Source organism: Pyxicephalus adspersus, chromosome 4 (assembly GCF_032062135.1).
Source record: "Pyxicephalus adspersus chromosome 4, UCB_Pads_2.0, whole genome shotgun sequence".
NCBI classification, from domain to species: domain Eukaryota; kingdom Metazoa; phylum Chordata; class Amphibia; order Anura; family Pyxicephalidae; genus Pyxicephalus; species Pyxicephalus adspersus.
Genome location: NC_092861.1, coordinates 32,055,736 through 32,082,899, shown reverse-complemented (window position 1 = coordinate 32,082,899; position 27,164 = coordinate 32,055,736). Strand labels below are relative to the sequence as shown.

Below are 27,164 nucleotides of genomic sequence, written 5' to 3'. Positions count from 1 at the left end.
GGTCTGATTGTTTAACATAACACATTTCTCATTACTTAAGATTGCTGCCTGAAAGAGTAACAATGAAACCACCTTTTTGAGTCTCCTATGTCTTTATAATCATGCAATCTAGGTAGTAGACATGCACATTTCCTCGCAGCTTGTATTTTTTGTTAACAAAGTGAGCCATTTTATAAACAATTTTACTATTTTTCTCAACTTTGTTACAATAATGGTTTTAACATCTCCTGTCCACCCACACTTCTAAAGCAGCCATCTATTGGCTTAAGGCTTAAAAGAAAATAAGGCTTAAAAAAAAAAAAAAAATATATTTATCAGAACTGAAATGCTAATGTGTAGAATAGAGGTCTGCTTTGCAAGGTGGACATATTTAACTAATATACAGTATATGTATATATATATATATATATATATATATATATATATATATATTCAATCTGTTTTTTTTGTTCGTGTCACTTCTTTCAAAAGACATGGGAGCGCTACCTGCAGGGCATTCAAATTGCAGTCCACACACTTGGCATTTTTAAGATAAATGGAGTCAGGTGTGCAGGAGTTACAAAAACAGTCAAAGAAAAAAAACATCAGATGAAAAAGTAGTAGAGAAGATGAATGTGATCCAAAAATTACACAAGTCAACATCTCATTTTCATCAGATATAATTTTATGTGGGCTTTGTAGTATTTTTGATGCAGATTTCAAATTTCAGTTTTTCTCTAGCACATCTAGTTTTTGTAATGCAGCCAATTATATATTGTGCGAAATTTGTTATAAATAGCCCTAACATATTACAACATTTAACAACAGTTTTCTTTTTTTTAGGTTAGAGACCGCACTACATGTGATTGATTTGTCATCATAGCTAGAAATTGCCTTAATGATCCAGACAGTTTCTGTTATGTGTGTGGTTCATTCACGACGAAAGCACAACATCGCCGAATTACCAAAGAACTTAAAAATATATACAAAATATATTTCGGCTGTCCACCTAAAAAATAAATCTTGGGTGCTACATGTCAACTGTACCAGTTGTTCCAACCGACTGCGTGACTGGCTAAATCAGTGTAAAGCTGCAACGCCATTTGCAATCCTGATGGTGTGGAGAGAACCGCGAGACTATCTAATCGACTGCTATTTTTGCCGCGCCAACAAACGTGGATTCTTAGGTAAAACTGAACACAAAATTGTATATCCCAGCCTCGATTCTGCAATTAGGCCTGTTCTCCATGATTATTCATTGATAGTTCCGGTACCACCACATGATGGATTTGCTTCTGTAGGAATGTGCTGGAGTTGCAGCCAGTTCAACCCCGAATTATCTGATCCTGACTACTTGGCCGATGAAGATTCAGAACCAGGGACCTTTACACAAGCAGAGCTGAATGATCTTGTTCGTTATCTAAATCTCTCCAAAGACAAAGCAGAACTTCTTGCTTCAAGGCTTAAACAGAAGCACTTGCTTGCATAGGGTGTAGCTGTAACTCACTACAGAAAACCAAATCATACCTTGAGAACGTTCTTCACTAGTGGTGGCTCAGGGTGCTACTGTCATGATATAAATGCACTCTTTAACAGTTTGCCACAAGAGCATGTTCCATCTGAATGCCGTATCTTCATCGTTTACTCTAAAAGAAGCTTGAAAGCAGTCTTACTGCATAATGGTAATTCCAAACCAAGTTTACGGATTGCCCATTCCGTTAACCTAAAGGAGTCCTATGACAACATGAAGTTATTACTTGAAGCAATCCAGTATAAAACACACCAGTGGAACACCTGTGGGGATCTAAAGGTCATTGGCTTGCTGATGGGGATGCCAGGAGGATTCACAAAATATTGCTGTTTCCTATGCCTGTGGGACAGCTGATCTACGGGAGACCATTATGTCAAAATTACAAATGGATCATTGTAGTTGTTAAGGACAGGTGATACTTAATTAGTAGGTAGGTGTATATACTTTAATGGATTGTATTCATTTTGAAAGCAGAACTAAACCCACTTTACTCACCTGTCCTCTTTCCCTTGAAGGGAAGCACTGTTTTCTGCTTTCTTCCCTTCCGGTAGACCATCTTCAGCCATGTAGGGACAGGATGGCATAATTCATGTGTACATCTGGAGTTCATTTATTCCCAGTAGGCATAGAGGTAGCTGGGATTGCCTTGTGTCCTGCCAAACAAAGCTGACTCTGTACATCAACTTGGAGTGATCAGACAGGTAGGAGGAAATAATGTAGAAGTAACATCTCCTGTCCCTTTCTGCAATAATACCGTGTATTCTTAAAAGTGGTTCTTTAGTTCCATTTAAAAGCCTGAAGCCAGTAAACAAGATATAAGCCTTGCATTGGCTATGCAACAGAGCCCTTAGATTTCATAATTCATTTCACACATGCTGCACTACATCTGAGCTTTGGCTCTCCTATAGAACCTTGATGGACATTTTATGTCTCAACACTTAGGGTTAGAGTTCTCAGCTTGATGTAGTACTTAGTGTCAGTGAGTACATAACCATCAAGGCACAAGTCTAGATGTGATGCAGAGGACGTGCAAGGTTACAGATTTTCACACCAGTTTCTCAGATAGTGCCCATAAGGTCAGCAATGACACAGCATAGCTTTTAGCACCAGTGAAAGCGAGTGACAGGGGATCGCTCTGCCCTCCCTCCTAAGACTAAAGCCATACAGAAGCTTATAAAACCATATAATGCAGGCATTTTAACAGTTTTTTGTGCTCTGGCTGATGGCAGCTCAGGGAAAAGAAAATGATTTTTCGTATGCACCTGATAGATCTCTAGAGAGCTTCAGAGTTTGGGGACTGAGAAGATTGGATCTAAGTGCTGATAACATTTTTCTTTTGTACTTCTTTGGTGTCTCAGATAGTTTCATTAGATCAATCCCAAGGGAGACTAATGGCAAGGTCACAGAACATGAAAAATACAATTTTGTATCACAATACACCAGACATTTTAAAGCTGTGTGCATCAGTGTATGGACATCATGACAGTTCCTCTCAAGGTGTAAACTCTTAGAATAGTATAATTTCTATGGAGTCGAATATGCCAGGGAAACTATTCTGCTAATATGTCTTAAGCGACACCTCAAAAAAAACATGTCTTAAATAAAACCTCCCAATACTTAGGGAAGCAGTCCACCCCTCCCAACGCAATACCCTCAGATGCCTAAATTTACCCTTACCACGACTTTTTTTTACTACCTCTGAAAGGTTATCAGCCAATACTCATTCCTGATGATGCAATGTTAACATGCCTGTTTAACTGACTTCCTAAATCCTAAAAATCTGTTGCATGCCTTCCTTGAAGATCTTGCCAGTGAGAACATTATTTCAGGATTTTATTAGATTTCTGCCTTGCAATTAGCAGCAGCTTTGTCATTGTGTTCTGAGGATGAAGGGTTCTTCAGTTGGCAATCGAGCTGCCTGTCAGTGTGCAGAAGTCCCTCATGGCATGGTTAGGAATCACTGTAATGTTGCCCAAACTAACTACAATCCACTTTTGATTACATTTAAGACAATCTGCAGCCTATATTATAAATATAATAATAAATATAATATAATATAAATATAATATTATAAATTCATATGATACTAACTGTTGATTGTAGGTTCCAATAAGCATGCAATATTTGTGTAACTAAAATCTGTTTGAAATAGTATAAAATACTATTATGTAATTTATTTCCCAGTTTTTTAGTAGGATGAATGTCCACCTTTGTAAATGTCCAGCAGCCAGACAAATCCTTACTTGTAGCTAAAACTGATTAGTATGGCTTACAAATGATACAGTCTGTAAATATATTTCATTAAGCCTCATTGGAGTCTAATTTATAACACACGGCTGACAAAGGTTTTGACAGAAACTAAAAATAAAGCATTGGCTTGATCATTTTTTAGAAGATAGATATTTTCTTTTCTTACAATAAAGCATTGTAATGAACAAACTGACCTGACAAATGCAGATGAGACAGTGCCATTTTTTTGGGACTTTAATTACAGTTGTCTTCAAAAACATGATGGGTAATGATTAGAAAATATGTAAAGCCTCTTATTATTTTAATTGTGTTGAGATGCAATATAAATATGTATTTGTGTTTGCTCATTTTGTTCCAATGAAACATGCTCTTGTAGAATGCCTGACTTTCATGTATTCTTATGGAAGCAGACAAACAGCTAAATAGATAAATATGTATATGTAATTTGTTTTAATTTCCTAAGGATTTGTAATACTGGTCAGTCACTCATTTATTCTCGTAGAAGGAAATACATTGTAAATGTTTAAGAACTAGGGCTGGTTACCACTATGGATGTGCACTGCAAATTTGGAAACATTGGTTTACATTGGAATGTATTGCTTTGGGATATATGCAATGTACCATAATAAAGCACAGCATTCAGAATAAATGGCAAAACATGATGAGTGTTACCACAATGCATGCATTTCCATGCTACAATGAGTGTGGTATTGCAACAAACTTGTAAAAGGGAGCCCTAATACACACAAAACAAGGTTTTTAATCTAAAAATAGCTCAGAAAAAAGATCGGAACTGCATAGTTTGAAGGTTTTCTTTACCTACCTATTCTTTAGAGCTATGTATGTAGCTCAATAGTGGTCAGTAGATTGCTTTAAACGTTCTCATAGTAAAATGGATCTGATATATGTTACAGATTTGTAGCAGGGAACATTCGAAATATAGTGCTACATGAAAAAAGAAAAAAGCTCTGAAAATTTCATCCAGTTTTGAAATATTACTACAGGAGGTTCTTCTAACATACACTGAACACTGAATTGGAATGTTGTATCTACAAGTCAGAGTGTATGACATAGTATTTGAAGTATATGTGAACCAAATCCCTAAAAGCTTGTACATATTTTAACATTCCAATGTATTTCAAAAGTCATTTTCAACACTCAAATATCTATAGATTTTATTAAAATATTACTTGGTGATGTTTTATGAAGGTCATTGTCTAGGCACTTTTGTTATAGGGTGACAATGTTCTGTCCCTGTTTGCTGATTGTTCATCTGCACTGACCCGGTGTCAAAAAGGGGCTTCCCATTCAGACTACAAGTGACACTTTCAAGTATTTGGGTATGGTTGTCTATTGTCACCATCTGGAAACCCACACTGACACATGCCATACAGCCATCACCAGAATTCATGCATTCATGCAAGTTTATGCAAGACAGAAGTGAAAATATAACAGTATTTTAGCAAACTAAATGTAGTTGAATAAGGGTTTCCGTTTCCTTTTTATGCTATTTTATGGGAACTAATCTGAACAAACCAGTAGATGATTTCTCATTAGTAACTGGCCATGTAGATTTACTGATAATAAATACTGAAGCCTGTTGTAAACCCTTTTCTTTATTTTTTATGAATGTGACCTTTTGCTGAATTTCAAACAAGTCCTAAAAGTAGATAAAGAAAACCTAGTAAGAAATCAAACAAAAAATGTATATGTGGTCATGTATTTATTAAAAAAATATCCAATCACAAATCTGTGTGTGATAAAAGTAAATCTTTAAAATTATCAAAAAATAATTGAGAAATTTAGAGTCTGGGGTTTTCAATCAATGGGATGACAATGTTTTGACCTGTGGTAGGAACAGGCATTCCCATATGCTTTCTGGTAGCTGGTACCTTGCCAGCCACTCGGCTATCCATACCTCTTCATTGGTTCGTAGATGAGCTAACAGTGTACAGAAATGTTAGGAGCTAAACCACTCATGGTTATTCCTATTTATTCTCTATAGGGTACAACAGGTGAGAGAATACATAAAGCGTTTCACGACACAAACCAGCTCTGGGGTTTAGGAAAACGCTAACTGCACTGAACCCTCACCACTGAACTGAGCAAAGCCTTCGTTAAAAAGAATATTGTTACATTATCCATTAGAAAGCGTAAAAGGTTATAAAATATGTCATAAAAATGATGTACCCCAAATTTGTAAAAATAGTAGAAGTCACATCAAACAATACTTTCACACAATCTGAAAGATTTATTATTAATATTATTGCTAAAGTTGAGGTAAATACATAGTTTAAAAAAATCATAGAAATAGACAATACAATATTTTTTAAGCTTAGTCCAGTATTTATATTGGTATGTATTCCTTTATTAGTGAAAAACCTGCTAAACACAATTATATCATACTATCAAGTCTTTTTATTGTAGCTGGTGTTATCTGTGATACCCTTCATACTATACCACTAGCACTATGTACAGAAGAAAAAACACAATAGCAAAATACAATAGTGTGTGGGTTCTGAAGAAGCAGCTTCCTATTAAAAACAGAAAGCAAACACACAAGTCACTCTGGGCTTCTATAACTTATGTTAAATACTTCTGTGAATACATAAAGTAATAAGATATATATGAATCTAAATACCATGACTCTCTGTCAGCAATCCTGAAATTATTACATTCTATTAAATCACTTTGTTGTCTATAAAAATATAACTGGCAAGACATCTTAGAAGTCTGTAAAATATAAGAAGACATTTGAAGTAAAAGGAAACAATAATATAAGTCTACCTTTTGGCGTTCTGCATTGCTGTTCAGGAGGATCTTACAAGAATCTTTAGATGACACATACGTTTTTATCTTATGCCGCTATCCCCCTTTTCTTTCTACTCTTCTTTACAGAAAGGTGTTCTTAAGGGCAGCATATATGATATTTTTACATTTCCAGTAGGAGGTGGTACTCCGTAGGATACAAAGAAAACAGGTATACCGTTGCTAATGTTACTTTTGACACCAAGGCACAATTGAAGTCAGTCAAAGAAACAAGCAGCAAAAGGAAAAAAAAGTATTACAAAAACAGTATTTCAGAGGGGTTACAGCAGAAAGTTTTATATACAGCCATGTGGAAAAGAAAGTACAACTCACAAAAAATGTTGAGGTTTACTTCATTTAAGTTCCTACAATACAGGTGATTTACTTGAATAAATCAGTACAGAGGAGGGCCCTAGCACACGCTTTTAGACTAGTAATAATTTGTTGCATAAATTTGCATCAAATCACCTCTGATAAGTGAAGTTCCTAACTAAAGTTCCCAGGTATAGGACCTATATATAGAAATGCACCAACAGAGAGCAGGCTTACCCGGGCACAGCTATTACTCGGAAGCATACAAAGAAAACAGTTATACTATTGCATACTTAAATATAAACCAATCTGTATAACTTAGTAATACATTTTTATTTTTCCCTGAGAACACAGGTTAATGCTTTGACTCACGTATAAACCTAGGAAACAGAATGCAGTCATCACGGCTAACATTCAAAACAGTGCCAACATGCCAATAAAATTTACATAAATAAATACATCCATGGTATGGTAAATTTTTACTTTTTTTTAAAGGTAAATATTTTGAACTTTTGAATTGGTTATGATGGATTAATTTCAAAGTTCTTTTGTGTGTGGTTGTTGACCACCAGTAGATGGTGATGTGTCCTCCTGTAAAGTGTGTAACAAACTGCATTTGTCTCCGATGGTAAGAGTTTTTTTACACACATGAGGTATCTTCCTTCTGGCACCAAGTACCAAATAAAGTCAACTAAAGGAAAAAAAAAGGTTGGCAGAGGGTTTACAGTAATATAACTTAAGATATACAGGTTTTATAAGGTTCAACTTTTACCATATTTAACAAAAAAAAAAATGCAAACAAAGCGAAAAGAAAGTTGGGATTTTACTAGCAATAGTCAGTTTTATTAATGCCAATCAAAGCACATATACCGGTACATGACTGTGAAATAAAATTTATTTTGTTTTTATGATTGACATAATTAAAATTGGATATTGCCTGTAAAATCCCACATTTCTTTTCACCTTGTTTGGAGATGATTTTCCTCTACTCTCATTAGATACATCTTGGAATGTGGCAATTCTATTAATTGTTTGATGTTTATTTAATGGGGTATATTTTACACTTTTTAAAGAAGCACCAATTCTCAGCTTAGCCCAACATGCAGTTTTGGGAAACATAAATTAGAATAAATACATTTTAAGAACCTTTTTGAGCACCGTAGTTGCTGAATGTTTTACAGAATAATTCAGATCTATGCGGTGTCCATGGTGCTGAAATAATTTCGAGAGCTTGCTACAGCATATCTGTTTGTGAAAATTAGATAATTTAGTAAAGTGTTCACTTTGCAAAACTAATGTTCTCGTACTTTAGTGAATAGGGTAAAGCTGTGTTTGCTTCAATTGTCTAATCAAGTGCAATAAAATACAATTTTTTTATTTTGGACAAGACTGAGTATTTAAAATGAACATCCTGACATCTTCTTTTACAGGCTACTTTTAATTCTGTTTTTTTTTTGTAGCAACAGGGTCACCTTAAACTGTATGTAAACTAAAAATACACTTTTCTAACTTTTGGTCTGTTATCATTAAAAGCTTTAATATCTGTTTGATAAATGCAAAAAAAATTATATATTGTGCATCATACAAATTTGCAACTACCATTATGATTTATTAATCACCTAGGCGGTTAACCTGTGCCTGGTTCGGGGTAAGAAAACTTGCTACTATCGATTACCCCGAACCAGGCGCGGGGTAGCTAAAAATATAAACACGCGTTACAGTGCAACCTGATTATACAACATTGTATGACAATCGGATTACAATTGAAAAAAAATACTTACCTTGTCCCCGCAGCTCTGTCCTCTTCTGTCTTCATCCGGTGTGTGCAGTGGCGATCTCCGGGGTTTCCCAGTGACGTCGCTGCAAGCGTCGGTGTGGGCGGGAGGCGGGGCGGGAAATATAAATAATTTTGTATTGAACTCAATACAAAAAAGCTGTATTGAGTCCAATACAAAGAAATCTATATATATAAAATATATATATATGTATTATATAAGCTACTGTACTGTTACATTACATTATACACTATTTTTTTTTTAAGATTTTTTTTTTTAATGTTTTATAAAAAAAAAAAAATTTTATTAGTTTATTATTAAATTTATTAAATTTTGGACATATTTCGGTGAGGTATGCCTAAGAATTATAGCCTACAATCTAAAATAAATTTCCATGCAAAAAATGATTTTTTTTTCTTTTTGCATGGAAAGATATATAACACCCGGTGTTCGTGTACACGTCCCTCTGCAATTGCTGATGATGTCAGTGCATATGTCCATCAACGGGGGTCGTAGCGGGAAAAAATTAAAATATTTTGTATTGGATTCATAACAAAGTCCTGTATCCAATCCAATACAAAATAATACAAGATATATTTATGTGGTTTGTATGTAGGTATGTGACGTTGGACTGACTCTGTTTTAAAATTTACCACACTAGGGAGGTATTTTAGAAAAATATATTACTATACAGTATACCGAATTATTGCATTTTCAGTATTTTTTATTTATTTATGCATTCTAGTTTAAGCTGATTTTTGTGTTTTCTAGTTAATTTTATTATTTAAGTTAATTTTTTTTTTTACATGATTGTGTGTTTTAAACTTTATTATATTCAGGATATCTACTAGACCCTTGTTCAGACATATTTCTGTAAGTTACAGGTCTACAATTTAAAAAAAAAAAATCATGAAAAACAGTGTACCGCTTTTGGTACAGAAATCTAGACATCAGTGTAACGCCCAGGTGGTTAAAGCTCTCCAAAGCTGGAGAGAATACACTTTCAACAGTGAAGCTGGGGGATCCAGCAAACTTGTAATGGATCTGATCCAGGAGTTTCTGATCCAGGAGATCCAGGAGATCAATGGGAAGGTTCGGAGGAAGAGCACCAGCTGGAAGCAAAAGGAAGGGGAGAGGATTGATGAGGGAAAAAGGCTGAGTGGCTTGTGCAGTATGCACAGGCAGGGACACTCTAACATTTTGTTGATGGGACCTGCAGATAATCAGCTGTCAGATCACATCTACAGAGCTTGGTTTTAGCCAGCACCTTCATACACTTTAAGATGTGATCACCAACACAAAGTTTCGGTAAAAACTTTTATACCTTCAATTCCTGACTATCAGACTGAAAACAGCAAATTTTCAGCAATGGGCAGGAAGTGCAACCCTAAAGCAATTTGTAGCTCCAGTAGGTGTGAACTATCCAAGAAGCATATTTATGCAGAATTTACTATACCACCAGGGGCATATAATGCACATGGGGCATATATAATTACTTCTACACCCTTGAACTGGTAAAAGGTTCCAAGTGCTGGAAAAGTTTAAACAAAAGGATTCCGCCACCAGTTTACCAGCAAACTAGCTTTCCTTTAATTCTATCTCTTACTTATGGGGAAGAACACTTCTTATATTTTATGCATTTATCATAGTGTAGCCTTTAGCTCAGGGAAAATGGTTTGCCTTGTACAGAACATGCCAGAAACAGAATATACAGAAGGCTCTGATAAAGCCTCACTTTAAATAAATGATCAAATCACTACTGATGTTGAGAGGTTGAAAGGTTATAATTTCAGCACAGTTCCTGAACTCTGAGTGAAATGGAGGGAATTTAATTTTGTAGCACTGTATTGATTTCTTTACTTTTTAATTTTCATGTGCTCTTTTGTAAGGATTGAAGCTGCAAGTCCAAAAAAGATACACAGAGAGCTTGTGAATTTTGTGCTTTGTGAACAAAGGAAGAGATAGAAAAAGTGATAGTTAAAAGTGATTTTCTCTGCTGAGTGGTCATCTTGGGATAGGCAAACATTTACATCAATAATAAGCACTTTCTCCTGTGAGGTCTTTCCATCACCTTTAAACATTTTATATTTTATCCCTGTCTAAGAGCACAGATTTTAAATATGTGGAACCTCGGGGGTACAACTAGCACATTCAAGGCTGATTCTTGTCTGTCAAACTACATTTATTATTTTAGTTTCCATGTGTGATACAAAATAAACTGGTTTAGTTATTTTTGTCTTTTTAAAAAGTATAATGATCACTTGGAAAGTGCTGATATACAATGAAAAGGTTTAGGCAATAAATGCATATACTGTATCTCGAGGGTACTTTATAAACAGGCACACACAAGGGAGCACTTAAAAAAAACGTATACACCCCATGGGGTACTTTAAATAAACTGGCAAACAGGCCAATATCTGGACATTGGATGAAAAGGGTCTTTTTATGTTGAAAGACAGAAGAATACACAAATATGTAAAATACCAAGCTTGGTGTATGCTTTAAAGCTGTATGCAAAGTTGCAAAAAAGTGCATTTTTTTATTTTTTATTTCTTGTACAATTAACTTGGCTTACATACATCAGAACAACCCATATTTATTCTCTGCAGTTAGGAAAACACAAATAATATTTTTAATTATATTGGTTATAGTCTTGAATGGATCAGAAACAAATCTGGCAGAATTATCCACTAAACGATAGGGCAGCATGGTGGCTCAGTGGTTAGCACTCTGGCCTTTGTAACGCTGGGTCCCAAGTTCGAATTTTGGCCAGGGCACTATCTGCTTGGAGTTTGCAGGTTCTCCCTGTGTTTGAATGGGTTTCCTCCCACATTAGGTTTGTTTTAGGTTAATTGGCTTCCTCCAAAAAATGACCTTAGATTGTATTGAAGACATATGACTATGGTATGGGCATTAGATTGTGAGCCCCTTTGAGGGACAGTTAGTGACAAGACTATGGACTTTGTACAGCGCTGCATAATATGTCGGCACTATATAAATACTGTATAATAATAATAAAGGATGCCACCACTTTGGACCACAGCACCTGCTTTCCATATTATTTCCACATGCAGAAGCCCTATCTCTTCCTGGAGGCCTACCTGACCTTCTACGAAGGTAAGAAGTATATCTAACTTTTCTTATCAACTATAGCAATTGGGGAATTAGGTAAGTAATGCATTACATGCATTATTACATACCCATATGCACTAAAAAACACATCTCCAGTGCACATGAGTTTTAAAGCACTACAGCACAACACACAATTGTGAGTTCTAGTTCTCTTCTTTCATAAAAATATTGCATCTTCTTGGACATCTTGGTTTGTTAATGCAACATACGTGATAAAAAAAATGTTAAGTGTGAAGCCAGCCTACAGAACAACTTCATAGAGTTATCCTATCTGCCCTTGTCCTAAAATAATGTCATCTATGTGAACGAAAACACCCCCCCCCCCCTTACACAGGACAGTGGAATCCAATCGTTTGCCTCAGAACAGCTGAACAGACCTTAAATCAAGAGAAATTCTAGCAACACTACTAGCTTCCTTGAACTTCTATCTAATATTCAACATTTCAGTTTTACTAAAATGAACATTTCCATTAGTTTTACTTGGGTTGATGTAACCATAATACGGGTGATTACATACACAGCTCCAGTGTAAATATGATTTATAGGATTTTACATTTATCAGACATTTGCATTTACCATAGTTCTTTACTCTAAACACAGAATAATTTTTTTATTTTTTGAGAAACATATAAAATTCTTTTTGATTACTATCTTATTATGCATGGTAGGAGATATAAAGCAATGGGATGTAGAGTCTACTGGTAAACTGTAATCTTATATGTATCTTTACATCATTTTATCTTCATCCTACAGAAACTTTAAACCGACTGGAATAATAGAAGCTCACAGTTCCACAGTGCGCTTGGTTTTGTTGTAACGATCAGACAATAAATGCAGCTGAGCGTCATCGGCTTTTCATTTCAGATGTTTAAGTACTTTATTCATTTTGAGCCATTACTGGCGGGATGTGTGAACACTTTCACAGGACTTGGCAAAGTTGTTTGAAAATAATTCACACTGCGTTTGCAAGCTGCTTTTATTTTGTATTTTATGAAATATTTTCTTTTGGAAGTGGCTAGTTGGAACAGAGGACTGGAGGAATAAATTATTAGATTAGTTGACAATTTGTAAATTTGAGGATTCAAGGCCTAGGAAACAAAGTACCATACATATGTAAATGTTACAAATTCAGCCCTTACTGTAATACTCACCTCTATTCTGACTCATACTCTCTCGCAGACTCAGTCTTTCTCTGATCCAATACTGCTCCTTTTCTCAATTAAATGATTCCAAGGAAAGGAGCTGGGTGGTGGATATGGGAGGTTTTAACAGAAAGTGGAGTAGAACTTTATAATAAAACAGCTTTTTTACAAATTAGGTTTACAACTCTCAGTTTCATATTTGGTGAGATATTTGCACAGGTTTACTGCATTCCTTATTACAACATGAGTAATCATGTGTTTATAGGTAAGGCAGACTATGCTACCTTGCCATTGATTTCTAGGAATAAATTTTATATACCTATTTTTTTCATTTCTATAAAATAAATCTAAATATTCTATTCTATTTACCTGTTTATTTAGGACATGAGTTTACTGGGGGTTATGTCTCTTAGGTCTTTTCATAATTAGCAAAGGGTAAAAGAACCCATCTCAGCTCGCGTGAAACCATCATATAACCTTAGCAGTTCCAATAACCCAGAAATGGTTAGTTTCACATATCTATTAATATGAGTGTAAGCACAAAAACTAACAGGTAGACCAATCTAAATCTGTGGTCTCTATACTAACAGTGGATGATCATCAAAAAGAGCAACCTCAGGTACATGGGCCTAAAATGTTCATGGACATATGCATTGACAAGGTTAGGGTTTAATTATGACTCTTCTTAGTCTACCTGTTTGTGGAGACCCCCTGCAACCACAGATCGTTGTGACCAAACACACATTCAGATCAATAATATATAAATATATAAAATACTATTAAACATAGACCAGCCTGTCACCTCTCATAAAATGCTATTATAGGCTTTCAATTTTAAAAGGAACAAAACCGTGGCTTGGGGCTTCTAGGGTGCTCTGAACTTTAGTATTAAAGAGCCTCTGCTATAAACATAGGAAACAGGCATACATACAACTAAAGCGAGAACAGATTTACCTATACTGCTACCCAGGGGTGGACATAGAGAGGTGCAAGGTGTGCCATTGCCTAAGGGCCCTATACCCTCCTCACCAGCAACAGACCCTCAAATCTGTTCCACAGGGTAGACCAAAGTCATTTGTGCACAGGGGCCCACTGTTGGCAAACACAACACTCCATACACACGAAAACCTCTACTAATATACTCTACTAGAGCCAGAGACTTCCATGAGTGTTAAACTTGGTTACCCACAGTATCCACAGCCTTATGCCAACCTTCATAAACTTTGTGTTTTGTTGTGATGTGAAGGCAAACAGCAGAAGCTTTATGTTTAAAACAAAACCCTGGGCTAAATACACCAATAAATACTTATAGTATATGGTAGCTCTATATCTGCCACTGAAAATGTATTTCCTGTCATTTCCCTCCTGCAAATTATACAGCAGTGCCAAACAGATTTTCCTGTCTGGTGGGATAAGAGATCTAAATTTAAATCTGTTGCAGTTACATTTACAAGTCTCATCTATCTCCAGCCTCCAGCTTGACGGCGAAAAAAGAAGCAGCAGACAGATAAACCTATATGTTTTCATTCTGCTCTCTTAGCACTGCAACCTAACTGATTTGCTCCTCATGCTACTTCACTTTCCCCTAGGGTAAACTCTGCTGTACTGAGGCTGCATAAGGCTGATGCCAGGTATAATTCAAATACTTATAGTGCATAAAAATAATGATGGGATTTTATATACAAATTTAAATTTACACTTGCCAGACGTTTGCTTTAATAACTATGTTTCTATTTTAATAGGTTTTTTTTTTACAACCAAGCTCTATCTCTGTTCTTAATAAGTGTTTCATATTCTACTATTATAATTCAGTTTGTATATAATAATAATATATATACATGTCTTGCTTTGAGTGAGACATGGTGCACTTACCTGCCATCACTGGAGACCCTATTACTCAGAGCAGAGACATTCAGAGACCAAGAGCAGGTGTGCAGAGACACCGAACAGCTGGTGAACATCAAAACAACAAGCACAAAGCACAGAAGAGCATCTCTACATGTTCACAGAGCTGATGTACAGCTGCCAGGCACATACAACTCCCAGCTCGGGGCCCTCACATGTTAAATCATTGCTAACAGTGGGACAGCGACCGCTATTTCTATAATAAAGGTATGTTCCTCCTGTGAACGTAGAAAATGGCAAATGTCCTTAGATGAAGACTCATAGCTTTGCTTAAATTCAATACATTGACTTATGTTATCTTTCAGAAGTTAAAATCACACATAATTATCAGGCGCTTGCAAATATTTTCAAAGCTGTCCAAATGCTTTTGGCAAATGTTTAAAGCACAGCAGGAAAGAGCCAATTATTTTCATCTTCATGTCAAATGCCTCTGGAGTTAGAAATATTTCAGATGACTCTATTAAGATAATCTGACCTTGGAGGCTTCACTGTTCATCCACCGCATTAGAGATCAGCTGCTGATACACACTGCCCTGCATATATTACTTAGGATACACACAGCTATGTATTAAACCTAACACATACATACCACCCCGCATATCATTACCCAGTACAGGCACACTGCTATGCATAATGCAGGACCGGCTGTCTGGAATGAAATCTTGGCACTATTAGGTCATGGTATGGGACTGGTCCTGCTTTGCACCAATGCCTCAAGTACTGGATAATGTAGGTATTTTTTTATTAGAGATTTATTTAAAGTTTAGTAGGGTCATGAGTTATGAAAAGATGTGTATCTTCAAGTACACAATACTTACATCAATTGAAAAAGTGCTATTTAAACTAGGTAATCTAGAATGTGTGGTAAGTCTCGTAGATATGAGGATGTTGTTCAAATGCATGGCGAGATAGTGAGGTGTCCAACAGCATCTGAGGTAGAGCAGGGATGAGGTATTCATTTTTTCCATCAACAAAATAGTCACGTGACAGGTTTATATCATGTGTCTACAAATATTGAGCTTAAAGCAGAACTTTCATTAAAATGAAAAAATACCAACTAGTTTTACTTCCACAGAGCACCCAATCCCTCCACTCCTAGCCTCGATTCAGTCCCATACTGTCCTGGGTTCTTCCTTCATACTGGCACAAAAAAAGCGCCTGGTGCCGCCATCTTCCTTTATCTTCTTCTGCATACATCACCCAATCTCCCACTACGCATGAGCAAGATCAAGTGGCAAAAAAAAGTGTACAAAAAAAGAGCAGATCCCACTTGGCATGCATGACTACAGCATTTTTTTTTCATTACAGAAAAAAGCCCCATCTTCCCTAGATCAGGCATGTGCAGAAGGAGCAGCCTGAGGCTTCCTGGGATATGTGATGTAGGATTTACAGGAGGCTATGTGCTCAACATTCATTAAAACAGGAAAAAAAGCATTTAGGGAAAAAAAAAACACTAGCTAATTTTATATACTCTTTTATAGAAAGTTAAAATTAGTATGTCACTTTTCCATATCTCCATAAGTTTGGGGTTGAGTAAAAATGAAGTCTTTATGAACATGGAATGTACTTTATAAATAAAAGGTAATATTAATAATAGTGGTAATAGTTAATAAATATTAATAGGGAAGTCACCTATTGGTACTGCATAGCATGGCTGAAATATAAGTTTAAGTGATTTGTATACTTAAAAATCACTGGATATAAATAAGGGAACATTGGAATATTGGAACATTGTCAATGTACACATCAATAAGCAAAAGTTTAAAAACTAACTTTAGACAGATGTGGTGCTGCAAAGGGCAGGCTTCAGGTCTTATATGGGCTGGGATCTTAGGGGAATGTGGCTGTATATTAGAACAGGGGAAGGAGCAGAAAAGGACATTTTTTTACTCTAAACATTCCTTAAACTTTGTGGTTGCATAGCCTGTTACAAGGCTGGAAGGATCCAGAAGTAAAGATGAAAAAATATAAAAAAATGTTCTTAGTTCCCCACATCTGCTGTTTTTCATGGTAAATAGGGACCTCACTTTTTTGTCATCAGCTGATAGGAAAATCACCTAGCAGGGTAACAGACAGTAATAAAAAACAAGGTCAAAAAACCTTTGTCAAAATGTTGGTTCCTCGAGATTGACCTTCGCTTTTTGTTCTGTAAAAGTTGATTTTGGACATAAATGTCTTTTAGTTCCTGGCTCTCTTTAAAGTATTTTTAATGTATTTCTAATGCAAATAAAATATTTTTTATCCCAAATCACTAATCATACAATCACACATCAATGTTTCCCCAACAGTCCAGTCCAATCTAGCTATGTTTCTTGTAATTTGTATAGTCCCTCTGCCTTCCATGCCCACTGACCAAGCAGCTGAATTATAGACAAAATCTTTGCACATATAAGCACATACCGGTATGTAATGTCGTTCTCTCTGAAATGCAGGGTATGCTTTTTTATCTTCTAATTCTGTGTTTTATGCAATAAAGGAAGATTATTTTAAAATATATTGATAACAATCATGAATTACAGTCTTATCATTTTGACTGCAGGGATTCACGTCTTGTTGACATTAATAAATCTAAAACTACAGAATGCCCTTGAAAATGATCAGATGATGGTTAGTAATTTAAAGCTGTCCAAGGAAATGCAATGAAAAGGTCATGTTGTCTTAGCTGACACATCTCAGCTGTGTTTTCTGCAATGTGTATATTACATTATGAATTATATGTTACCCCTAAAAAATCTGACTTTTGAGTAAAGCCTGGCACAAAGGTATAATTATTTTCACAATGCAATCTTAACAGCGCTAGCAGGGGAAAAACTATTGTCACAAAATGCAATTGATCACTTTCAAAAGCTAGCTAGTTGTATTCGATTTTACAATGGTTCTGTCTTTTTACTTTCTATATTACTTTTATAACATTATTCCCACACAATACATAATAAAGTAGTATCAAGTTTCTTTTCAGGATTTTTGCAGCTCCACCAATAGCTTTCCAAAGTTGTTTCATACTACATTCTTCTGTTCTAAACAATTTCTTTCCTGATTTTCAGCCACAATGCATACTACCTTGACCACCTCTTTTTACAATTCTTTTCATAAAACTTCTGGCAGTGGTAACAGCTACTAATAACTATCTGCTAAAAAATGTTATTTTACTTTATATTAGATGTAAAAGAAATAACCCCTTCTTTACAACATGTATTACAATCTCTATGTGTCATCTTGGATTATTTAAATGTTCCAGGAAAATGTTTACATTTTCATTTGATCTCATTTATGTCTTGTATCTCTAAAGGACTGTTTCATATGTAACTGAATATATCAACATATTACTGTAAAAATCCTCACAATCAAATTCTCAATACCCAAAGTAGAACTTTGTCTTTTATTGTGTTTGCTTATTTCTGTACCATTTATTTTAATATCTAATGCCTTTATAATTTTTCAGTACCTATTTCCTGAAATAATTAGAATAATCCCTATTTAAATATGCTGGGTTAAAGGTGGATTATTTCTTTTAAAAGCCATATTTAGTTTCATTCTGAACTATTAGATTTTGCAATGGATAACCAATACTTTTTTACTGTGAGCCTTCAAACAAATATTTGTAAGTCTGTAAGTCTGGAATTTATTAATTATTGCTATGTAGATTAATTTAATTCTGTTCTCTAATATTTTCTTTTGGTCTTTAGAATAAAAAACTCTCTCTTGCTTAAAATCTAAAATGTACTTTTTTGTTGGAGGATTACTGACCCCCTCACTCCATTATTGGAGTGTTAGCCTTCTAACAAATATTTTTTAAATCTACAAACAGCTGTATTTTCTTAATTATTGTCTTGTGGATCCATTTAATACTTTTCTCTAAAAGATTTGCTTTTTGTCTTTATAAAAAATAATACAATATTCATAGGTAATCTGATTCTTGAATAGCAAATTTATCACTGCATTTTTACTTTATATAAAAAGAAGGCTTGTTGTATTTTTTGAAATAACCCATTCCCACAGCGGTAAAGATTGAATGGAAAACGTGCAGCCTCCTGGGAAACATATGTCACCTATCCCAAGAGGCTGCTCATTTTGTGCTTGCCCAATCTTGGACATGCACAGAAGGGCATGCATGATGTAAAATGAAAGCCAATCTTACGAATGTGCAGTTAGATCGGAACATTTTTCTTTTCCTTTTTTTGAATGCCCCGTAACACATGCAGTGTGAGATAGAATGATGTGGAACAACCTGAAAGAAAAGGAAAAAGATTGCGGAACCCGCTGTTCAGTCTGCACCACACTGAAGAAGGAAAACAGGATAGCACAGGAGTAACTGGACTGGGGTTGCAAAAGGAACAACGGTTTTCCACCTATAAAGGTGTTTTTTTATTGATTAGTTAGTTCTGCATTAACTTCCTGAGTGGCAAGGTAGTTAAAAAAATAAAGGCTTACCTGGTCCCATCAGCATCCCCCGACGTCCTCCAGTGTCCTGTAATCCTCTGGCCACGTCCTCTTCGTCGATCTGTCTCCTGGTGACTGCGCTGACATTTTTCCCAGGAGTTCCTGGTGACAACGGTGCCTGCAGGCCATCGCTAGGGGCGCGGCAGGAATTTCAAATTATTTTGTATTGCATTCAATACAAAATAACTGTTTTGAATGCAATACACTGGATTTAATTGTCTAAAAGCAGGACATTGTCTTTAACAAAAATGTATTTCACAGTAAAATATAATAGTATGAGTATAATAAAGTTTTAAACACAAAATCATGTCAAAGTTTATTAATAATTTTTTTTTTTTTTTTAAATGTATTTAATTTATTATTTTGACATGATTTTGTGTTAATATTGATATTGTGATATTTAGCTTTGCTGGTAAAGTTATGAATAAATCTATATTAGGAGATGTTAACTGTCAAAGTAGATGTAAAAAATGTATCTTCAGTCTGCTGACTCCAGATGCCCAGAAAACAAATAATAACATTACATGTTTCATCACATGAAGCTCTTTACAAGAAGGACTATAAATGCACGGTAATGCCAACTACTTTAACTGAATGTGGATTTTCCAGTACATAACCACACTGTTTAATCAGGGACAGTGGTAACTTTTTTGTGTAATAGAAAAGTTTCAACAATGTATTGATCTCATGCTGAATAGTTCTCTTGAGGCAAAATAATAGTAATAACAATACTGTTATTTTCTATTATAAGCCAGAGACAAAAATATGACCAATTATAACACATAGGGTACATTTTGCAAAGGAGAACAAGAAGCTCAATGTTTATATTTCAAAAGATATTACGTTTATGTGACGCCAGCTAAATAATAGAAAAGAAATATTATCAAACTAAGTATAGGATAATCAGATCACAGTCCAAAGTCTCAGTCCCACAAATAAAAGGAATAACATGCAAAAACATGCTGTATATTTGCTCTGCCGAAGCTTTTCTGAAAGAGATAAAAATGTGTTTGAAAGAAAAATATTAGCAAAGTAAAATCTCTTTAATTTGAATGCGCCACATAAGTAGGGATGTAGGAAAGTGTTTTAAAAGAACAGTTTTTCTTTAAATTGTTTATTTAAAATAACATTGTTGGTAAATCATGATGATGTGAACATTTAAAGACTTCTTGTAAACAAAACAAAAAACTTACCCCACCAAGCACATTTATCTATTTAAAGCTGCATACACACATGCAATTATAGTCTTTGGAAGGGATCTTTCACGATCCTTTCCAACGACTAAGCACTGCACGATGCATGAACGAGCACTGTACATACAGCAGCAGAGGAGGAAAAGGACGGAGCGGCACCCTGCTGCGTGCTTTTCCCCTTGCCTTGCATTACGATCGTTTGTTGTCCATCATCGGTGGATCCGCCAGGATGGTCGTTCAGATGATGGACGACAAGCGCTGTACACACGCCAGATTGTCGTCCGATATCGGCCCTGAGCCGTTATCGAGCGAGAATCATTGGACATGTGTACGTAGTTTAAGAGGAATCCTCCTGTAAATTCCATTAGACTATACCCATGATAGGGAAAGTAGATTGTGTGGATATTAGAATGTAGCTGAAGAGCTGACAGAAGGAACAGTCAAAAACAAAGTGAATTCAAGCTGTAAATAAATGTAGGCAGACCAGAGCAGGAGGTAGCTGAGCAATGAGATGAGCTCCTGACTTCTCTCCTAAAATGTGTAATGCTGTTTCATCTACTATCTGGCTGTTACAATGTCATTCTTTAATTTACCAGCTGCTATGGCCTCTGCACCAACACATATAATTATAAACAGGAACAAACAAGAGTTATGTATTAATAACACAAGGACAAATGAATAGCAATACTGCTTTGCTGTGGTAGGTGTAACTGCATTTCAATAAATTTAGATAAAGATAGTAAAGATAGTATTCAAAACAAACAAAATGTAAGTAATTGGGAGGTTGGACTGAGACATAATTGTATTCTTATATTTCCCGACATATAAATACCTACACAAGTGCTTATAATTATGATACAGGGAAAATAACTTTCTGCTATATTACATTGATGTGTCCCTGAATAAATTATAGTCACTGAGACTATAAAGTTTATTTAATGAGATATGAACAATAAAAATCTTCATAAAAAGCCTTCTGGTCACTAAGTTTAAGATAAAAAGAAAAGGACAGTCAAATCCAAGTCAACAACATTACAAATACCTTTTTAAATGTATGTTTTTTTATATTTTTAATGCTTCAAAAATAACTTTTACAATTTTTAGTACAGTGAATAAAGCTTTTTCATTATTTAACAAGTTCTCCTTTTGCATATAAAGGTCTAAAGGTTTTGTTTAGAAAAAATATTTTAGGTAGACTTCAGTGTAGATGAGGATGTTTGGCAATGTTCGATAATTAAACTTACTTTTTTGTGAATCCTGCAACAAAAATTGAAGAGAAGAATGGTAGTGTTGCCAATGTTACCAACAAACAAATCTAGTGTTTTTGACTTTTGCAAAACAATTTTTCACCGACATCTCAACACTTGGGACAACAGTGCATTTAAATAGCATTTTTTTTCGGAATGGATTATCCGTATATGTATAAAGTGTTTTCTGAATTTTTACATTAATTGGCTTCTTAATAAAAGTTTGATCTTAATCTATTCTCTAGACCAGTGTTTCTCAACCTGGGTCTTTTTGTTCTGGAGTTTCTCAACCAGAGGTTGTTAGGGGTTCCTTGAGCAATGAGCAATTTGTACCTCTCAGGTCAGTTAGCACTGACATATCTAATCATTTGGCTATCTGTAACATGTCTTCCACTGGCCACTAGCAATGTAAGAGTAATGTACAGTGAGCTGTGGATATAGTAATTATAGCAAAGGTGCCCAATGGTAAAAAGGCAGAGAAAGGTTATACTAGATCAGGGGTGCCCACACTTTTTTTTGGCTTGCAAGCTAATTTTAGAATGTCCAAGTCAAAATGATCTACCAAGTTAAAAAAACTTGGACTTAATAACTCCTGTGCGTGGTAGAGTTTATTTTGAAAGGAAGGGCTCCGCAATGAACTCACGTTGCCTTTGTGATCTACCGGTAGATTGTGATCCACCTGTTGGGCACCCCTGCACCAGATTATAAACTTAGGGTTCTATTTATACAACAGTGAATTAAATATTCACCAAATCCACACTGCTTAGGAATTAATAACTGCCATTGAAAAAAACATGGTCCTAGATTTTTCTCCAGAATATGTTTGGTGAATGTCAGATTTACTGATTTAAAACTAGACCCCTTAGTTAGTATAATTGGTGCAATTGGTAATAAACACTGAACTTTAGGCAAATATAAAACACACAAAGTAATGAAAGTCTATATTCATTACAACATTACTAAATGTATACTGTAAACGAATGCAGTGTAACTACATCAGTTGGTCCTAATATCAACCTCTTATAGTCCCTGTAGAAAAAAGCTGGGAGTGTGAGAGGGATAAGCACCACAAGAAACCAATCGGTTCATGTACTGATAAGAAGCATGTTAATAGAAGCATACAGGGAAACATAGATTTCAGCTCATCACCGATCTTCTGGTATCACTGTAAAGTCACACAGACTGAGGATGGTTCTAGATGATCTAAGTTTAGAGAAGGTGGGCCACTATATCACCCCTGTGTTGTAGAGGTCTGCAGGTAGGAAGTTTATTTGGAACCAGGAAATCCTCTTTAAAAAGAGCCCCCCAGATATATGCCTCCTCAGCCTGGGGAATGGGTACCTATTCCCACAATAGGTTAAAACAAAAAAACTACACACTGAAAAATGTTCTTTTTTTTTACGTAATACTTACCTTTGTAGGATTCAGCAATGTTAAAATAGAATCCCACAACGATCGATCCAGTGGTGCTTGCTTCACATCAAGCACCGGCTGTTCCCCACTGTAGATTGTCAAGAGTTCTAGGTGGGTGGAGCTCATGGCATTGCATTCAGCTAATCCAGCAAGATGGTAGCTGAGGACAGATATTTTCCCAGCATGTGTACATGGGTTACATGACTGTAAGATGCCTAAAGTACTGATCTAAACTGAATATTGTAAATCCTAATGGTAGACAAGCTTGATAAAGAATGCTGTATTTTAGAAAGCTACATTTTTAATACACACTGATATATGCAGATTTCACTGAATAGCAGCAATTCACATGAACAGACAATAAGACATTGTTATACACATATATACATTGAAAGGTATTATTAGGAATATAACAGACATAAAAATACAATCTTTTTTTACATACCACTGTACATTGCACAATACACTATAATTTACATAAAACACTGATTTTAGGCAGTATCTCTCAGGACAACATATACTATACATTCAGAAACATTCAAATAATAAAATACAAAACTCTAAAAAGAAAAAAAACAAACTGTAAAAAATGCAAAAATCTAGTGTGTTTTTCACACAATACATCAATGACAAAACAAATGTAAACACTCTGATCTTTCCAAATAAGCTCAAGTTTTCTACATTATAGGAATATATAGCTAAGTTAAGAGCATAATTTTTATTCGGTTTAAAATCATAACTCTATATATAATATAGCTTTATAGTTAAAGAATAACTCCAGTCAAAACAAAACGTAAATATTAAATAGGGTGGGTGAATAACTTATTATTTGAGACTACTTTTTTAGGTCTTTGCCCTATGGCAAAGGAATTTAGCGATTTTGGACCTAGTCCTATAAATGTACATAAATAAGCTGTAAAAATATTCATTGTTTAAGTGGGCCAGGCTCAGATAATATATAATAAATGTTTTTTTGGTTCATGATTCTTTAAAGAGCTGCTGCATTTTTTTATATCATTATACATGTGCTGGGTTCCAAAACAAATTTGTGTAATTTAAACATTTTGCCACTAAAAATAGCAGTAATTGTTCTTTGGTTTCTCATGACCCTATTTATACTAGAATACAGAACTAAGTGATGAGAACTGTCACTGTTTTAGCAGTGCACAATGATTTGCCTGTTATTGTAGGTTTAATTGTAATACCTGTAATGTACTTACCAGCATTGGACTAAAGTCTAGTTTAAACTTAAAGGAATCTATAATAAAACAAACACAAATATACAGGACAGTTTTATTCCACCCCAGTAACCATGTATTATTTAGCATCTCACCGACTTCACTATGGCCTTATTTTAAACCATTGTATGCATCTACCAACACAGAGTGCCTACCCATAGATACATAATTAAAATTAGATCAATATACAGTGAAACCCATATACCTGGAGCTCATATATGCAAATAAAATGTATTTGTTTGCTTATAATTCTGACCATGACTGGAGTTCTCCTTTAGCATACAATCAAAGTATTTGGTATTGCAGTTTGTTCTCTGCCCAGATGGTCTGGAGCTCAAAAACCTCAACAATGCTCATGAATGCTACAGACAGATTTGGTTCTGCTTTGGTTATCCAATTGGAGATGTCCAAATAGGCAAAGTCAAGCATTTAGGACATTCTTTTCAGTCTGATTCTGCTATCTATAGTCCAAATACTGTAATAGCATTTCAGATGAAAAAAGTGCATAAGCCCCTTGAGAAACAAAGAACAGTAAATAAAGGCCCCAAGCAAGGATTGACATGCACAGGTGTACAGCTAGTACATTATAATCCTTTTGTGACATACTGGGTTTTTCTGATAGGAAACTGTGCTACGAGTGTCTTTTCTTAGTGTTTTAGTGTTCTCCTAGTCAATAAATTAGGGTGTGTAATGGGCCACCAAGATGACAGATGGTTTTTGTTGTAGATGCCATGTTTTTGTCTCTTCTTGGCAATGGGGGGCTGGTTTTGTATTTGCAGTGGAGTTTTTGTCTTCTTCTGAGGTAGGACATTTTGAGGAAGCAGCGTTGCAGATCTGGTTCTCAGGAAGCTTACGTGTTGCCAAGCAGATTTTGGTGGTTTTGGAGGAGCCTTTTATACTTGAGGTTTGAGGAGCACTGCTGCAATGGAGTAGGGCAATGAAGCATCTATAGAACTGAGAAGAAGATAATATTATCATACTTGCTACATATTTATGACAAAAACGTGCTAGGTAAAAACAAAAATATATTTGTGTTGAATAAAATTATAAATACCTTTATATACCATCATCAATGGTTTTATTAACATTTTTTGTGGGGTTGGTCTAGAAAAATGCAAAATAAAAGCATTTTGTATTGTCTTTGAATAACAAACTACTTATCACACAGGCTTACCGGCAATTGTTTCCCAGTTCTTTTATTTGAAGAATTAACTAATTTAGATTTGGAACTTGTGGTACCAACAATGGCCAGGCAAGTGGCATTTTGGGAAAAAAGTTACAGAAGACTCTGTTTCTGTCATGATTTTTCCTTAAAACTTGGGAATTGGAAACTGAACCCTTCACAGACCTCCTACATTGGTCAGGAAATCAAATGGTCAATTTTCACAATGGAGTCTGGAGCTATATTACTCTCTGTACTGGGTCCCAAGTTTGAATGTCGGTCAGAACACTTTGCATGGAATCACATTATTCCTGAATTCTGTTAATCTTGAACGTCATCTCTAAAAAGTATTAGCTGTGAGGATTGAGTTTAGCATTACCATGTTTTTTTAAAAACCATAATGAAATGGTTTTCCCCCTCTCCCAGAAATTGCCCTTGGTATGTGTTGACAATAAGGAGCAGAGTGCAGTACTGGCTGTCAGCTGTTGGGCATAATATGGATATATAGGCATAATAGGTGCTGCAGTTTTCAGTTTTTTGGCATACTGGTCTCAATCATTTTGTGTTGCAACCCACCACACCTATTTACACCTTGTCTGCTTAAAGATTTTTTTTGCTGTCCACATGTGTGCAGGAGAACACCATAGACAACTATGTGTATTTCTCCTGATGCTGTCAGGATACAGAGAGGCCCGTAGCAAGGAACTAAGCTAAGGGGCGGCATGATAGGAGTGCACGGGCTGCCCAAGATAGGGGGGTAATGGTTAAAGTTTTGAATTACAGAGAAAGGAGGGGATAGAGAGAGGGTCAGGTCCGAAGTAAAGGGGGTGGAGAGAAGAAGGGTTATAAACAGTTAGAAACAAAAGTTAGGGACCGTTTTTTGAGGGAAGAAATTTCCCACCCATTCGTCCTGTTAAAAGGAGTTGGGGTAGGCGGTTGAGGTCTGGTGGAAGGTAAGAGTCCTGGGTTAAATATGGTGGGGGCACCCAAGTTGGTGGGGTCCCCCTTTAACTAATGAACAGTGTATGCTTCTGAGGCAGTGCTGGGCTACTAGGAGCCAGGGTGGCATGATGGTATTGCTCAAGATTGGCAATGTAATGGTGATGCGGACTTTACCTTCCGGACCGGCAACCTAGTTGTTTGGGTTAAACTGTTGGTGTTGTGTTAGGGATTGTGTTATTATGTTAATAAAGATGTAAATTTATATGTTATGTGGATGTTATTTTATTTTATGTGTATGTATATATATATACATACACAGAGTTATATTTTATGGAAATAGTTATTTGGTTTCTTATTGTTAAATAAACGGCTGCTTGCCAGCCATTTTAAGTGCAACAGGTGTCATTGTTATGTAAGGGGGGCTGGCAAGTGGGGTGGGGTGGTTTTATGTGTGGGGGGAAGTCTTGGGCAAAAAGGTCCGAGCTACCCTAGTCATGAACTCAAACAGTAAAAGGATGTTTTTTCTTCAGGACATTTTATGTATTTAGTACACAGGAGGTCCGATTGAACACTGCAGGAAAGAAATAAATGTGTAACAAGTTAAATGGGTCTCTAATGTGCAATTGCACTTTTATATTCTTACAGCTTCAATGGTGCAGTTATTACACTTTTTTACTGTTTGAGCTGGCATTCCT

At 35.5% G+C, this 27,164-nt stretch overlaps 1 protein-coding gene across 2 annotated transcripts in view; it reads right to left on the bottom strand.

The window, feature by feature from the left end:
• Positions 1 to 23,442: 23,442 nt before the first annotated feature.
• The window catches only part of LOC140328270 (vertebrate ancient opsin-like), a 74,280-nt gene continuing 70,558 nt past the window's right edge, over positions 23,443 to 27,164 (bottom strand). For both annotated transcript variants that reach the window (XM_072407727.1, XM_072407726.1), the window contains one exon: positions 23,443 to 25,319. In XM_072407727.1, the coding sequence (XP_072263828.1) occupies positions 25,044 to 25,319 (276 nt within the window). In that variant the 3' untranslated portion in view covers positions 23,443 to 25,043. The remainder of the gene's footprint in view (positions 25,320 to 27,164) is intronic.